Here is a 17970-nt window from a genome sequence, read left to right on the forward strand (position 1 = left end):
TGTAAAAGCCTGCATATTTAAGAGTAGAAGTGACTATATGTCCCATACCTTCTGTTTGATGACCAGCCCAGCTAAATTCTGAGAGTGTAGATAAGGAGGCAAGGTAATCATCACAAGAGGGTTTGATCACCAAGTGATGACTTTTTTTTTTTTTTGGCATCGTAATTCATGAAGATATGGACTGTGTGAAATCTGTCCTAGTGAAGAAAATATCTGCACTAAAGAGATCACAGAGAAAATGGAATATTTAAAGATTACCATATAGTTCGACTTTTCCAGAACCCCTTTAAATGTTCCACAATTGAACTACAGAAATTAGAAGTCTCTTTAATACAGAATTGAGTTGTAAACTTAACTTCTTTTAGAAATAATCCAACAATTCTTCTCTGATCCCTTCTCCCTTCCCATTTTGAGAATTATTATCCTTGAAGTAGATTTGGAAGCTTTTCTTTAAGCATCCTTAAGACTTCTACAACCCCCAGGTTATGATTTTCAATGTTGAATGAATTTCTGAAGCCATTTTGCTAATTTTTAAAAGTGCTATAATATATTTTGAACAATTATCACACTTAAGCAAGTTGCTTTAGTGTGCTTTAAAATGCACTTATAAAAAGCAAAATTATTAAGTTTTTGGATAGAGATGTTTTATCAGTAACATAAATGTGAACATTATTGATACTCTTTATGTTTATATATGAAAAGGATGTACCCGATTAATAATATGTTATAGCCAACTTATTCAGAATATTTTTTCATTATGTTTTTCATAAACTAATTATGTTACAGAACAGTCAGCCATGGACAACTTCCCTATCTATAGGCTGCAGTGTATCTACTGAAGTTCAATCCCAAACACAGAGAAAATATTAATGGAACTTAACAACTACTAGATGGAACATTTATTTTGAAATTATCTTGTAAATATATAATATATTCCTGAAACCTATAACTGTTTTAAGCACTATACAATAAATTGTAAAAATAAAGGCAAATTGATAACACAAGTAATAAATATTAACAGATTAGTTTACATTTATGATATCAATTCTGCTTTATTATGCACTTTATTGTTAAATGCATTTTAAAAGAATGGAAATACCTCATTGTTTTTTAATGAGCATGTTACTGGATGTAAATTTACTTTAAAAGGACAAATATTTTGCTATTCAGATTATGTAAGAGCTATACTCTTAAAACTTTGTTTTTCTGAAATTCCTAATAAATTCAATTAAATTTGTAAAAGATACTGTAGTTTTCTGATCTTCAGTTTTATTTTATTATACATAAAGGGGGAAGACGTGTGTGTGTGTATGTGTGTGTGTGTGTGTCCTCTCCTTTCTACTTTCTTTGCTCTTCTGCAGTTTGGTAGGGTCGCCATAAGTTCAGAGTCTGGTTCTCATCTTTGCATGTTCAGAAACTTGAATATGTTCATTCAGGGATGATCAGATCTTGAGATACTAGTTCATACTAACCAAACTCACATGAGACTGATGATTCATAATACCACTTATTAATTTACTCTGAAAACTCTGTCAAACAGGCCAAAATACTTGTACCCATAGGTTAACCCTTTAGCTTTCTAGTATGAAAGTATAACTTGAAAAATAATTTAGTATCAAAAATTACTTGATGAATAAAACAAGGCAAAGGAATTGAAATACTTTAGGGAATATTGAAACTGACTTTATATCTCAGCTAGTCAGGGAACTCTCTTCCTAGACAATATTAGAGATACTAACATGTTCTATGACTCTTTTTTTGGATTCCATTCAGATTACCATCATATTTTTGTTGTTATAGTATTTATTCCAGACAGATTACAATTCGTTAGGTTGTAATAAAGTCTTGGACAATGTAGTGTCAACATGAACAGTTTTTACACTTATTCCCAATTTTTTTAGTGCTTATTTAAACAATCCATGCCATTCTTCAAAGTCCATTCCATCCTTCAGAAAATGTGCCAAGTCTTGATTTCTTAGGCTTTCTCATCTCTGAGTCTGCCTAACCATCCCTGACTTTTCTATTGTCTTGACCTCTGACCTTCTTTTCCGACCAACCTTTATTTAGTTATTTAATAAGGCCATTCAACATAACATTCAAATGATTTGCTATTCTGTCCAGGACAAAGACAAGTGATAGTTTATATGAATTCTGTCCTGGCCACACCACATTTCTGGAGCACTATGTCAAGTTCTGAGCATTTCATTTTAGAATGAACATAGATAAGGTAAAGAGTTTATAAAGGAGGCTGACTTCAGGGTTAAAGGACCTTGAGATCATTTGGAACATATTGCCTAAAGAAGAGAAAACTTGGAGTAAAATTTCACAAAGAAAGAAGTAAACATTTAAGAACATATTATGTACTAGAAAATGAGTTAATTGAGTTAATTGATTTACAAATATCTTATTGGATCCTTAAAATATAATCTTGAAGGAAAGATATTATTATTCCCCTTTTCTCATTTTAGGGTTAAGAAACCTGAGGCAGAAAGAACTGATTTGCCTAAACAACTAGTAAGTATTTAAGGCCAAATTTGAACTCGGGTCTTACTGAGTAAAGGCCCAGTTCTCTTAGCCACTAAACCATCTCTCTAAAAAGGTATAAAACTTATTCTGCTAAATCTCATAGAAACAATGGAAAAAAGTGGAAGAGAAACTATGATAAGCTTAGTGAAAGGAAAAGCTTTCCAACAATTAGAACTATGAAAAAATAGAATAGGCTCCCTTGGGAGGTGGCAAGTAATGGTTGTACACAGGTAAAGGTCTTCAGGCAAAGGTTGGATGCTTCCCTGTCAAGTGTGTTGTAGAGAATGTTCTTGGTCATATATGGCCAAGACTATATAGTCTTTTCTAACAGAGATTCTATAATTATTATACTTAGAATTTTCAAAAAACATATAAAAACGGAAACTTGAATAAGTAACTGAAGATGAATAAAAATCCTCTCACAGCTCTTTTAAAATGTCAGAACTAAATAAACTAGGATTGGGAAGAAATAGTAATATAAAATAGGATTTTTAAAAAGTTACATTATAGAAAATAAAAGGGTAGCTATAACAGTGATAACAGACAAAAGAGAGAAGCTAAAGCTACTCAAATTTAATTCTTCTGTTTTTTCTTCTAAGGAGAATAATCTTTGGGCTAGAAAGTAATGAACAAAAAATACCAATATAGAGTATTTAACAGTTCTGATTAGTTTAACTGTCACTAGACCTAAACAAACTACTACTATAGTCTAATGTGGTCAAAGAAGTGATGTGATTTCTAAAGGACTATAGAGAAAATAAGAATTGCCACAGGATTGGCTAAGGGCAAATCTCTGAAAGGTATTTTGACTTAAATTGTTGGCAAAATTCTAAAACTTAATTTTAAACAGAGTAAAAAATCTACAAAACTTTAAAAACAAATCGTACTTAACTAACTTCCTTTTTTTTTTACACGGTTACTAAAATGACAGATAAGACAAATGCTGATATGGTTTGTCTATCAATATTTTTCAAAGTCTAACACTACTTGTGGATGAGATGGAGAAATATGGGCTAAACAACAGTGTTTTCAGGTGGACATACTGATGCTTCTGTTAGCTTTGAAGGAATTATCTAGTGAAATGCCTTAATTATCTATTCCTGTGCTGTTTAACAGTGCCTTGTATAAAGGCACAGATGTCTTACCTGTCAGATTGCACATAACAAAAAGTTAAGAGTGATCTAACATAAATGACAGAATTGATATACAAAAAAAGACAATTTAGGCAAAAATCAAATAAGATAAAATATAATTTATATCTAATTGCATTAATTTTTAAAATTAAACACTTGCATATATGTTTTTAAAACATCAGCTTTTAGAGTATAATAATTTGTCAAAAAATTAATTTTCCTCTTTATACCAATAAATGCCAGATATAACCATCTCTAATCTTTTGAACTTGAGTCTTAAATCATCAACTAACTATTGGACATTTCAAACTGGATGTACTGTAAATATCTCAAAGTCATTCCAGAGCATAACTTATCTTTCCTTACCCATCCTAAATTTGCCCAGTTCTATCAAGAGCAACACCAACTTGTGTATCACCCAGGTTCAAAATCTTCACATTTGTGAAGTCAGAACTTGGCCCTATTATGCCTTTTTAGTATTACCATGGTTTACTCCTTTCACATGTTCTATTGTATAGAACTTAGAAAATGACATACTAAACAACATTCCATCTCCCATCATCCATCTCTGCCTTTGCACTGGCTATTCCCAGTCTCCTAACTTCTGCTCTTTGGAATATCTGCTTTCCTTAAAGATTCTGCTCAAGTGTCATCTTCTCTATGAGCATTTTTCTGGTTCTTCCATGCACAAATATACATGTACATATTTTTTTCCCTATTACAATGTTAGCTCTTTGAATTCAGGGACTATTTTATTTTTGCCATTGTATCCCCAGTACCTAGAATAATGGTTAGTACCTAATAATTAAAAATAGCTACTAATGAAAAGATGTAGATGTTTTAGTATAACATATCCTACATATGTGTATAATAGTGTGATTTGGCAAAGTGTTCATGCAATTATAGATAACCAGGATAGTGAGTTTCAAGTTCAAACTATTAATTGTGATAAGTCTGGAGTAAGATCTTAGGAAAGGTTTGATAACTCTCTTCAAGTATTGAAAGACTATCACATGGAAGGGGTTAGACTTGTTCTTGGCCCTAGAGGATATTTGTATTGAAATCTGGGTATCCTAGATTGGCCTCTAAGGTTATTTGATCATAGACCTAGACCTGAAAAAGAGACCTTCTATTCCAATCCTCATATTTTATAAATTAGGACTCTAAAGACTATGGCTTGCCTAAAGTAACATGAAAATAAATCATTAGAGATAAAATATAAACATAGATATTCTGCCTGACTCTTCATTGTACCACACTAACTCCACCCCAATTTTGCAGATAATTAAAGGAAAGAAACTTTCCAAAAAGAAAAAAAATCATACATAAATTATATTAATATTGTAAATATAGAACCAGAAAGTATTGAAGTCATGGAAATAAGGTTTAAAGGTGAGGCTGTAGAGGAAATAGGAAGCATACGACATAGATATTTGAAAGCAAGAGAGAGACTTAGAAGGAATGATCAGGTATGGAAGGGAACCTTCAGGAAAAATCATGGAGAGGACAATTATGAGAAAGTAAAGCTGATTCAGCAGTATCATTTGCTGTAGAAAGAACAAAGAAAATGTGGAATGAGAAAAGGGTATTAAAAGTTGGCTACTAAGAGATCATTTGTGACCTTGAGAGAGTTCCATCAGTAGACTGGTAGGGAAAGAAGACATTGCAAAAGCCTGAGGAGTAAGTAGGTAGAAAGGAAGCAAGAGTCTTTTTAGAAAGTTAGTGGTGACTGGGTTTATATCCCAAAGAGAAAGAAGGGAAAGGACCTGTATGTGCAAGAATGTTTGTGGCAGCCCTGTTTGTAGTGGCAAAAAATTGGAAACTGAGTGGATGCCCATTAGTTGGAGAATGACTGAATAAGTTATGGTAAATGAATGTTATGGAATATTATTGTTCTGTAAGACCAGCAGGATGATTTCAGAAAGGCCTGGAAAGACTTACACGAACTGATGCAAAGTGAAATGAGCAGAACCAGGAGATCTTTATACACAGCAACAACAAGACCATACAAAGATCAGTGAGCTCTCTTCAACAATGAGATGATTGAAACCAGTTCCAGTTATTCAGTAATGAAGAGAGCCATCTACACTCAGCAAGAGGATCATGGGAACTGAGTGTGGACCACAACATAGCATTTTCACTCTGTTATTGTTTGCTTGCATTTTTATTTTCCTTCTCAGATTTTTTTCTTTCTTTCTAGATTGGATTTTCTTGTGCAGCAAGATAACTGTATAAATATGTATACATATATTAGATTTAACATATACTTTAACATGTTTAACATATGTTGGACTACCTGCCATCTAGGAGAGAGGTGGGGGAAAGAGGGGGAAATTTGGAATAGAAAATTTTGCAAGGATCAATGTTGAAAAGTTACCCATGAATATGTTTTGTAAATAAAAAGCCATAATAAAAAAAAAAGTTAGTGGTGAAAGGAAGCAAAGATTATAGTTCAGAAGAGGTGAAATTTGAAGAGTTAGCAAAGTCAAGAGAAAATATTTTTTAGAATTGGAGAGAACTGAGCATGCTTATAGATAGGAGAAAAGTCTTTAAAAAAATTAAAAAGCAGAAAAATTTAAAAAGAAGAGAAAATGACCAATTTAGCAAATTCCAAAAGATGTAGGAGGGAATAGAATCAAGAACATCAGCGGCAGAATGAATCGTGGCAACTAAGAGAACTACTTAATAGTTTAAGACTACAGTGAAGGAAGAGATTTTTTTTTAAAAAGTAGATTTACGATATGGAGAAGAGATGGGATTTTGAGGTATGAATGAGGAAGCTTACCATAAATAGCCTCTGTCTTCTAATTCTTTGCTCAGGAAGAGCTAGGAATAGAATCAATAACTTAAAGGGAAAAAAATTTTTTTAATTTTTTTTTAAAAGCCTTTTATGGAGTGATAATTAATAGGCCAAAAATCAACAACAAATATTGTCACAAACCTATGGCCACCTGGTTTGTTTAGGCAGTAGATCCATTCAGTTCAGTCTCATGACTAAAATAGTATCTTCTTCATGAATTCCATGATGCCCTTCTCATTCCCCATTAGTAACAATCTTATTGCACTTTTATCTTATTCTCTATTACACTATTAAATTCCATAAGAATATAGTTTATGGCCTATCTAACTTATGTACCTCCTTTAGCATCTAGGATGAGTGCTTGTACAAGTGCTTAATGTTTAATGAATAAATGAAGAAAAAAATGAGTGACTCCCTTCAATGGTGGTATATTATTAGAAAACCAAAGCAGAGGTGACATCATGAGAATGATACAGGAATACCAAGTAACAGAGAAGAAATATGGGGAGGATAAAGAAACCTAATCTCAATTCTGAAGAAAAAATGTCTTATTGAAAAGACTGACCATGGACAACATTGTGTATTGAAGAAATCTAGACTACATAGGAGTAATGGACCAAACTAAGTAATATAGTAATAGAAGAATTAGATAACTTATGATCAGAGGAGTTTCAGGGCTTAAACTAGAACAGTTTTAGATGATTTTAAGATCTAAGAAATAACAATCTACATAGATAGCTGAGAAAAAGTGAAGATGGAAGTCATAAGAAATGAGATGAAGATTAAGGTAATGTTATCAAAATCATGAAAAGCATGGGCAGGGAGAACATAAGCCATAGTCGCTAAAAACTGTTAGAATAAAAAGTATATTTATTGAACCTTTCCCACACCAAATTAAGTGTAAATAAAAGTAAAAATTGCTTCACACAATAAATTGTTGAAATTTGGTCTCCAAAGACTTACATGAACTGATGCTAAATGAAATGAACAGAACCAGGAGATTATTATATACTTCAACAACAATACTATATGAGGATCAATTCTGATGGAAGTGGCTATCTTCAACAATGAGAGGATACAAATCAGTTCTAATTGATCAATGATAAACAGAACTAGCTATACCCAGCGAAAGAACACTGGGAAATGAGTGGGGACCACAACATAGCATTTGTACCCTTTCTGTTGTTCTTTGCTTGAATTTTTGTTTTTCTTCCCAGATTATTTTTACCTTTTTTCTAACTCTGATTTTTCTTGTGCAACAAGATATCTGTATAAATATGTATACATATATTGTATTTAACATATGTTTAATATGTATGCGATTGCCTGCCATCTAGGGGACGGGGTGGAGGGAAGGAGGGGAAAAGTTGATGGAATAGAAGTCAATGTTGAATTTTTTTTTTAATTTTTTAAAAAGAGAAAAAAAGAAAAAAAAAAAAGAAGAAATTTGCTCTCCAAAAAAATGTATTGACAATGTTTGGACTAATGTATGAGTCAGAATCCTAAATAGCTACCAAAAAAGGGGATAATATTGCTACTCTATATTAATATAACATATTAATATAGCAATTAGTATAATGTGGTATATTAGTATTATAATAATAATGGTATCTTATATTAAGTTTTTTAAAGTAGATTATTAGAAAGCCTTTCAATTTATCAAATGTCAGTACAAACTGAAATTTCCATAGCACTTAAAAATTTGCGTTTTTTTTTCTTTTTTGAACCTTTTTTGAACCTTTGAGATAGGTACTCAAATTATTATCATGACCATTTTATGGATAAGGAAACTTAGAGTTACATAGATTAAGTAATTTGATCATCTAGGTCAGAGGTCTAATGAACCAATCATCTCCTATCCAGTACTCCATCTAGGATGCCAGATGATTCTGATAACTTCCTATGTGTTAGACATACAAAGACAAAAATAAGATTCCATTCCATAAAGGAATAATTCTAATGGTATATACAGCATGTGAAATAGTTAAGGATAATTCAGTCCTTGAAGCAGACTCAATATGTTATTTGCCTTAAGTTAATGCACTTAGTCTAATTCAATCAAAATATTATATATTAACAATCTTATATTGTTAGGCACCTGATTATTTTATACTATATTAATTTTGTGAAAATAGTGATGATTATTGCATTAAAAATTACAGTTTAATAGAAATTCTAGATATAATGAACAAAAGTATAGTAGGAGAAAACTAAAAAAAGCCTCACACCATTTAGTAACCTCTAGGTAGCATTTCTCCACAAAAACTATGGAAGTCTGAGACACAGAAATATGGAGGGCCCTACTCCTTTATCTAAAGAGTTCTAGAATCTGGAAGACACCTTTTAGTGTGTAATACAGTAGAATTATATTTCAAACATTCAAAAAGATTTTCAAATCTCTTGTTGATTTAATTTTACTAAGGAAACATGCCATAAGCAGACTTTGTAGGTCCAATTTTATTTCCTCCTAAACCCTTACTCCTAACTGTGTATCTTACTAAAGAACTATCCCCTCTTTCATTCCAGTGTGCTCTTTAAAATCTCCATTAACCACAAAGCTCACTATCTCCTCTACCTTCTCATCACCATCTTTATTTGACCCAAAAAAAAAAAAAAAAAAAAAAAACCTTACTTTGCCATGGGACACTAGGTCACTGAAAACTTCAGCAAGAGGCAACTGTTCTCTGTCTTGGACCCACAGAGTTAGGATTAGAATTAATTAAGGGAAGGGACAGTATTAGAAGGTTGATGAAAACATATTTATAAGAATAAAGAAAATATGTCACTTCTATTATACATATTTTTAAACTATTAAGATACAGAAAATACAGAGGTTATCTGCTACAAACCCCTGAGGCTTAGGTAGGTTATATAACTTCTCTATGGTTATTCAGTTAATAAATAATAGAGCACCAGGGATTCAAACTGAGGATCCCTAATGCCAAATCCAACATTCTTTGTATTTCACCACACTGCCTTCTAAAGACATTTCTTTCATCAAGACTTCCCTTAATCTCCTAATCGGTAAAAATATTTCCCCCTCAAACTTCTTTTTTATCCCTCTAATAAAATCAAAACAAAAATTAAAAAATACAAAAGTCAAGGTAGCAGCTAAATAGGTAGAGGTGGTAGAAGTCTGAACCCTGGAGTAAGACATTCATCTTTGTGAGTTCAAATCTGCACTCAGACTTAGGCAATAAACAAAGGGTGGGAGACAGAGAAAAGAAGGGGGGGAGAGAAAAAGAGATACAGAATCAGAAAATCTAATAATCTGTCATACACCAAAAATATATATATATATATATATGTAAATGATAAAAATGGAGAGACTGATACAAAATCTATTTTGTACCATATGATTCCAAAAAACAGAAGTTGCAATAATACTATCAGAAAAGGCAAAAATAAAAATTCATGTTAGGAATAAAAATGAACAAGGAAACTATTAAAGGAACAATAAATGTGAACCAATATCAGTCCTAAACTTTATGCCACAAATATTAGCATATAAATTCAAATCGGAAAATTGTGAAAAGATAAACTGTTGCACAATAATTGTAAATGTTAATTCGCCTCTCTCACAACTTAGTTAATATTTTTAAAAATTAGGAAATTTTAACAGTTTTTTCTATAAGTGTTTAAGAATTTAGACCATTAAGATTTAGGATTTTCTGAATGGGAATGTAAACAGATATACCTATATCACAGGATCATACATTTACAAAAATAGATCATGTTGCCAGAGCATAAAAAAACTGTTTACAAGGAAAAAAAAAAAAAAAACAGAAATGCTAACCACATCCTTTATAAAACAAAGACACAAACAAATGAAAATTTAATAATATCCCCAATGAGTAGGTCAAAAAGCAAATCATAAAAACAAAACAGTAAATGAGAGTTATAAGAAGCTTTATCAAAATGTCTTGGATATAGGTAAAATAGTCCTTAAAGATTAGCTAAGAGGTAAGTAGAAGACAATATATATAGATATTCTCTCCCAAAAGAAGAAAATGACTCTAAAATATCTAGGCACAACCTCTACACAGTTTACATACAAGTTCAACTAAAATTACTGTAAGAAAAGTTCTTTTAAAATATTTTAAATAGTTTGTAAGTTAAATGTAAGCAATAGAGGAAAGAATGGCAAAAGAAATAATATTTATGGATGAAAAATTGTAAAGAAAATGTAATAGCTTAGTATGAATGGGGGAATATATGTATATATAACATGTAATATGTAATATATACATGTATATGTAACATAAACATATATTTCAAAAAATAGAATGGACTAAATAGAAGTTAATAATGCCATGAGACAATTTTTTTTAAGTTAAAAGACTGAAAAAAAGAGAAGAATATAAAACGTATCTAATATAAAAAATAAACTGGAACATAGATCAAGACAACACTGGACCACCTGAAAGAACCATGACCAAAATAAGTCTAGACATTATATTTCAAGGAATCATGAAAAATAACCATCTGGATCTCCTAAAACTAGAGGGTAAAACAAACATAAAAAGAATCCTATAGTTACTTCTTGAAAGAAACTGCCACATGAAAGCATCCAAGAAAATCATTGTCTAAATTCAGAGCTTATGTGCCAATGAAATATTGCAGTCACAAATGTAAAGGAGCAAAGGAAAAAAAAGCAGGCTTATTACCAGGAATAACACTCAGTAAAACAGTATAATTTTACAAAGATTAAAAATATCTTTAATGAAATCGATTTCTAAAGGCATATTTGGTGATCGGTCCAAAGCTGTTAGAAACTCTGAAATACAAACTCAAAAGTCAAGAGAAACATAAAAAGGTAAAGACAAAAATACAATCATAAGAGACTAAACAAGGTTAAACTGTTTATATTCTTATATTAGAAGATGATACATGTGTCTCCTCAGAACTCTAAGATTAGGTTATAGAGGGAATTGAGAGAGAGGTTCTAGGAGTAATTTTATTTTGTTGTTCTTTTCAAAGAGGGAAGAAGAGACAGAGGAAGGGACAGCATTTAAACCTCATTTTCCCTTGTGAAAAGATGGGGAAATATACAGAGAGAGCAAGGTACAGAATTGCAATTCACTCAAAAGGAAAATGAGAAAAAAAGGGAAATGAGAGAAAAAAAGAAGTGTGGGATCCTAGATGGTCAGGAGAGGAATATAAGTAAGCAAACTAATAACAGAGAATTATCCGAAAGGGATGTTTAAGTGGAAAGAAAAAACGGTAATTAGTGAGTAGGGTAAGGGGAAAAAAAAGGGGGGGGGACAAAAGCAGAAGCAGATGGCATCAAAACTAGGGTGTTTAGAACATCGCTTACCACTCTCTTCTTTGTTAAAAGAGCTCAGGATACAAAGAGAGGAAAGATACAAGAGAATCAAATGGTGAGAAATAAATGATCATAATTCTGAATGTGAGATGAACTCATAATATGGAGGATTGCAGAATATGATAGAAAGCAAAGTCAATATATTGTTTATAAGAAACACATTTTTAAGTGTGTAAAGATTTACAAAGACTTCAAAAACGGGACAAAGGAAAATCTATTATGCTTCAACTGAAGCCAAAAAGGCAGGGATAACAATTATTTCAGACAAGATTTCGCCATTATCCAAAATAAATAAATACTAGGCTAGATTAAGAGAGTTAAATAGGGAAAGTACATTGTGCTGAAAAGTAACAAATACCACCAGCATTAAACTTGTATGCACAGAATGACATTTTCCTAACACATAAAAAATAAGTTAGTTATAGGGAGAAATAGTAAAACTAGAGTAGTGGAGTCTCAATGTACACTACTTCAGACCTAAACAAATTTAATTTTTTTAAAAAAGTTAAAATTTGAATAGCATTTTAGAAAAGTTAGATATAAAATCACTGGTGGTTTTAAATGGGAATAGAAGGAAGTATGTAAGTATATATACATATATGTATATATCATTTACATATGTGTGTATATGTACTCAAAAACAATGCACATGGCATCTTTACAAAAAAAAATGACCATGTATTGGGGCATAAACACCTCATAAATAAATACAGAAGAGCAGAAATAATATTTTGCTGACAACAGTGCAATAAAAATTAATCAGTAAAAGGCTAATGAAGAAATTAAAATTAGGCTAAATAAATTAAAACTAAAGAATTCATCAAATTAAAAAATCATCATAGAAATGATAGTAAAGGTAATGGCAATAAGATCACACTAAAATTTGGGGGATAATGGCCAAAGAAATCCTTAGCCAAAATGCATAACTCTAAACTCTTTAACACAAGAAAGGCTACATGTCCCAATTAATAAATGATTGAAAGATATGGTCTGCGCTTAAAGGGCTATAAATTCATGCATATTTTTTGACCTAACAATACCACTACTAGGCATGAATACCAAAAGAGATTCAAAAATAAAAGGAAAATTATCTAAATGTACAAAAAGAGAAAGCAAGCAATTCAATTTAGGATATACATATGTAATCATGAAAAACATTTCTGTATTAATATTGTTCAAACATAGAAAAAAACTCAAGAAAAATAAATTTTTAAAAATGCTTCAACCTGTATTCAGACACCATAAGATAGTATTTTTTCATCAAAAGTCCTTCAGAGCCATCTTAGATTATTATATTTCTGAGAAGAATAAAGTGATTCACAACTGATCATCTTATAATATTGCTGTTATTTTGTATGCAGTAAAAATTTCACTTGGCATCAATATTCATGTAAGTCTTTCCAGGTTTTTTTTTAGAGAATCCTGCTCATCATTTCTTATAGCACAATAGTATTTCATCACAATCACATAGCATAGTTTGTTCAGACATTCCCCAATTGCTAGACAGCCTCCTAATTTCCAACTCCCTGCCACCAGAAAAGAGAAGCTAGAAATTAATCATTTTTTTTCTTTTGTTTTTTTATCTCTTTTTGGATATAGATCTAGTAGCAGTATTGCTAAGTCAATTGCATGGTTTTATAGCCCTTTTGGACATAGTTCCAAATTGCTCTCAGTTCACAACTCCATCAGGGCATTAATGTCTCATTCCCTCCGATATTTGTAACTTTTCTTTTTTTGAGCTATTAGCCAATCTAATAGATACAAGGTCATAACTCAGATTTGTTTCAATTTGTATTCTTCCAATCTATAGTGATTTAGAGCACCTCCTCATATAGCTATAGATAGCTTTGCTTATTTCATCTGAAAACTGTTCATATCTCCTGATCATTTATCTATTAGGAAATGGCTCCGATTTTTAGAAATTTGCTTCAGTTCTCTCTATATTTGAGAAATGAGGCCTTTATTAGAGAAACATGCTTCAATTTTTTTTAGTTATGATTGCTAAATGTATTCTCCTTTCTTTGCACTCTGTCCCTCTTTAAAGTATTTTGTTTCTAACTACCATAACCTCAAACCTGTCCTTCCTTCTATCTCTCTCCTTCTCCCCTTCTCCCCTTCTCCCCTTCTTCTACTTTCTACAGGATAAAATAGATTTCTGTGTTCAGTTGAGTGTATGTTATTCCCTCTTTGAGCAACTCTGATAAGAGTACACATACACACACACACACACACACACACACACACACACACCTCATTGTCCCCATTGTAGAAGCTTTTTCTTTTTTATGTGAAATAATTAACCCATTTTACTCCTTTCCTTTTTCTCAGTGCATTCCTCTTTCTCATTCCTTAAATTTTATTTTCATGGATATCATCCTATCATATTCTGTTCACCTGTACCTTCTGTCTACATGTACCTAACTGCCCTAATAATGAGAAAACTTTTATGAGTTACAAGTATCTTCCTTTGTAGGAATATAAACAATTTAACCTAGTTGCATTTCCTGTGTATCTTTTTATGCTTCTCTTGAGTCTTATATTTTCAAGTCAAAATTTCTATTCAGCAATGGTCTTTTCATCAAAAATGTTTGAAAATCCTTTATTTCATTGAATATCATTTTTTCTCCTCACAGATTTTATTCAACAAGTACTTCTTAATTGTAACCCTAATTCCTTTGCCCTCTGGAATATCATATTCTAAACCCTCCAATCCTTTAATGTAAAAGCTGGTAAGTCTTGTGTTATCCTGACTGTGGCTCCACAATACTTGAATTGTTTTTTTCTGGCCTCTTGCAATGTTCTCTCCTTGACCTGAAAGCTCTGGAATTTGGCTGAAATATTCCTGAAGTTTTAATCTTGGGACCTCTTTCAGGAAGTTATCCATGGATTTTTCCAGTTTCTATTTTATCCTCTTGCTCTAGAATATCAGGGCAGTTTTCCTTGATGATTTCTTGAAAGATGATATCTAGACTCTTTAATCATGGCTTTCAGATAGTCTTATAATTTAAAATTTATTTCTCCTGGATCTATTTTCCAGGTTATTTGTTTTTCCAATGAGATATTTCACATTGTCATATTTTTACTTTTTTGTTTTGTTTTATTGTTTCTTGATTTTTCATAAAGTCAGCTTCCATTTGCTCAACTCTAATTTTTAAGGAATTTTTTTCTTCAATGAACTTTTGTATATGCTTTTTCATTTAACTAATTCTATTTTTTTAAGGAGGAATTTTTGCGTGTCTTTTTCCAGTTAGCCAATTTTGTTTTTCAAATCATTCTTTTCCTCATTGGCTTTTTGTACTTCTTTTGGGCCTATTTTGTTTTGAAAGTGTTATTTTATTCAGTATTTGGAGAGTTTCTTTTACCAAACTTTTGACTCTTTTTTTTCATGATTTTCTTTTGTCACGCTCATTTCTCTTCCCAATGACTTTGTTATTTTCTGAGTGTGTGTTTTGATCTTCCTTTTCAACATAGTAACTTTCTGTGATAAGAATTTTTTGTTGTTAATTCCTCATTTTTCTAATCTATTTCTTGATTTTGAACTCTCTGTTAAAGTGGGGCTGTGCTTTGTGGGTAGAGGGTGCACTATCTTTAGCTTCAGGGGTTTTATGCAGTTGTTTTCAGAGATACTTCTAGAGACCTGTAAGTTTTTGGTTCTTCCAAAGTGGTATTATATAAGGAGAGATGTATTTACCACTCTCCTGGCCTGTGCTCTGATCCGTGAATGATCACAAGCATTCTTTTCTGCCCTAGAAATGTGATGAGGGAGCCTGCTCCACTGCAGCCACCAGCTAGTTCTAGTGCTTCTCCTTGCCCTTGAATTGCCAACCAGGACTAACCCATATCTGAATATAGAAAAAGGCTACAGAGTCCTGCTCCCAGTGCCAACAAAGAGACCCCTGTAATCTCCTTCTGATCAGTTAAACCCTCCTACATCTTTGGGCTGAGAGCTCCCAAAGGAGCTGCTGATGATGATCTGATGTGGTCTGCACTGGACTATGATCCACTCCTATCCAAGCACAACAGATGTTTTCTGCCAGCTTTCTAAGTTGTCTTTGGGAAATTATTTCCCCTCATCATTTTGTGAGTTCTGCCACTTCTTTTGTTTTATGGCATTATTATTTAAAGGTGTTCAGAGGGGAATTTGACTGCCTCCCAAATATTGTCTTGATATTTAAACCAGAAAGAATCAAAACAGAGAAAGAAAACTATAGACTAAATATTCTTAATGAGCATTGACACAATTTTTAAAATATATTAGCAAAAAAACCACAGCAACAAATGAAAGAGATTATATACTGTCCTCAGTTGGATTTTCACCAGGAATACAGAAATGATTCAAAATTAAGAAAACTATGAACATAATTAATCACACTAATAACAGAAACAGCAAAAATCTTATGTTTTTATTAATTGCTTTCAGAGAAGCTTTTGACAAGATACAAAATCTAATCCTATTTTTAAAAAACACTATAAAATGCAGGAATAAATGTCTTTCTTTAATATGTTAAGTAGCATTTAAAACTAAAAGCCAGCATTACATATGATGAGGATAACTAGAGATATTTACATTTAAAATCAGGTATAACAAGGATGTCTATTACCATTACCATTTAATACAGTGACAGAAATGCTTGCTATAATAAGACAAGAAAAGGAATTAAAGGAATAAACATAGATAAGAGGAAACAAAATTACTGCTTTTTTTTTTTTTGCAGGTGATATGATGGTTTACTTAGAGAACCCTAAAAAAGTTAAATTAGTTGAAACAATAACTTTAGCAAATTTGCAGAATATAAAATAAACCCACTTAAATCAACATTTTTGAATATTACCAAGAAGACCCAGCTTGAAGAGAAAAATTCCATCTAAAGTAACTACAGAATTTGTAAAATATTTGGGCGTGTACCTGCCAAGACATACTCAGGAACTATATGAATACAACTACAAAAAAAAAAAAAAAAGCCCTTTACCCAAATACAGATCTAAAAACAGAAATATTGGTGGATAATAAGTATGATGGCATACCTACTAAGCGATACAGTAGACAGATCTGGAATCGGGAAGTTCAAATATGGCTTCAGATACTAGCTGTGTGACACCAGGCAAGTCACTTAACCTGTTTCCTCAATTGAAAATGGAATAATAGCATCTACCTCACAAGGTTGATGTGAAGGTCAAATGAAATAATATTGTAAAGTGCTTAGTACAATGGCCAGATGTAGTAGGTATCCTATAGATTATATAGCTCTATAAACCCTTTTGCTCCTATCGTAAAACTAATATAATAAAAATGAAAATACTACCTAAACAGGCTTACTTGTTCAGTGCAGAGCCAATCAAACTTCCAAAGGATTAGTTTGTATAGCTAGAACAAAATAATAATGAAACTTTTCCATCTGGATGAACAAAAGATAAAGAATCTTAATGGAAAATAAGGAAACCTAATAATAACAGATTTCAAACTTTACTGCAATTCTGTAATTATCAAAACAATTTGATACTGATAAGGAAATAGTCAATAATTGAATAAATTATGTATACAACATACAGAATTAAAGGAGCATAGCAACTTAGTTTTTGATAAACTCAAAGACCCAAACTACTAGGATGAGAACTCAACATTAAAAAAAAAAAAAATTGCTGGAAAAACTGGAAAAAATTTACAGAATTGAGTTTATAGACCAACATCTTGCTCATAAACATCACAATTCTTAAAGGTAAAATATATAGTACCATACCTTAACAAATATACTGAAACATAATCAAGATATTGGAATAAACAGAAGTACAACCTAGTTTACTCAACAAACTTGCTCCACAAAGATCTAGAAGCCTTAGCAGAACAAATTCTGATTGAAAATTTCAAGAAAAAGGTACAATGAATCATTTTTCCAGCCCAAGGAAGTTCAAATAGAGAAGTGTAATGATACTAGATGATAAAGTCTAAGCAAGAGAAAGCTTCATGGAGCATTTCAGAACCCAGGAGCAAAAAGAAGATCAACCAGAGCAAGAATCACCTGGGAGGGAAGTATCCCTGAATGAGTTCCTTGCCCAGGATAGAAGAATGGGTGTTAGCTATCAGTTGTCACTATCTTGTTCTAGGTCATAGATCCAGAAAAGAGAGGAGACCCAGACAAGTAGTCGCTAACTTGGCTCTAGCTATATCCTGAGCAGGGAACAAGTAC

At 31.8% G+C, this 17970-nt stretch overlaps 1 protein-coding gene across 6 annotated transcripts in view; it reads left to right on the forward strand.

Moving 5' to 3' along the window:
* The window catches only part of CEP126 (centrosomal protein 126), a 108778-nt gene that overhangs the window by 79158 nt on the left and 11650 nt on the right, over positions 1-17970 (forward strand). For 2 of the 6 annotated variants that reach the window (XM_051986854.1, XM_051986858.1), the window contains one exon: positions 787-1244. The exons of 1 other annotated variant lie outside the window; for it this stretch is intronic. In XM_051986854.1, coding sequence (XP_051842814.1) covers positions 787-870 — 84 coding nt within the window. In that variant the 3' untranslated portion in view covers positions 871-1244. Of the gene's footprint in view, positions 1-786; positions 1245-2468; positions 2515-17970 lie in introns of those variants that run through there. 3 more of the 6 variants (XR_007952109.1, XR_007952108.1, XM_051986855.1) reach the window with 3 other exon arrangements.

Source organism: Antechinus flavipes, chromosome 3, assembly GCF_016432865.1.
Source record: "Antechinus flavipes isolate AdamAnt ecotype Samford, QLD, Australia chromosome 3, AdamAnt_v2, whole genome shotgun sequence".
In the NCBI taxonomy this organism is placed as follows: Eukaryota; Metazoa; Chordata; class Mammalia; order Dasyuromorphia; family Dasyuridae; genus Antechinus; species Antechinus flavipes.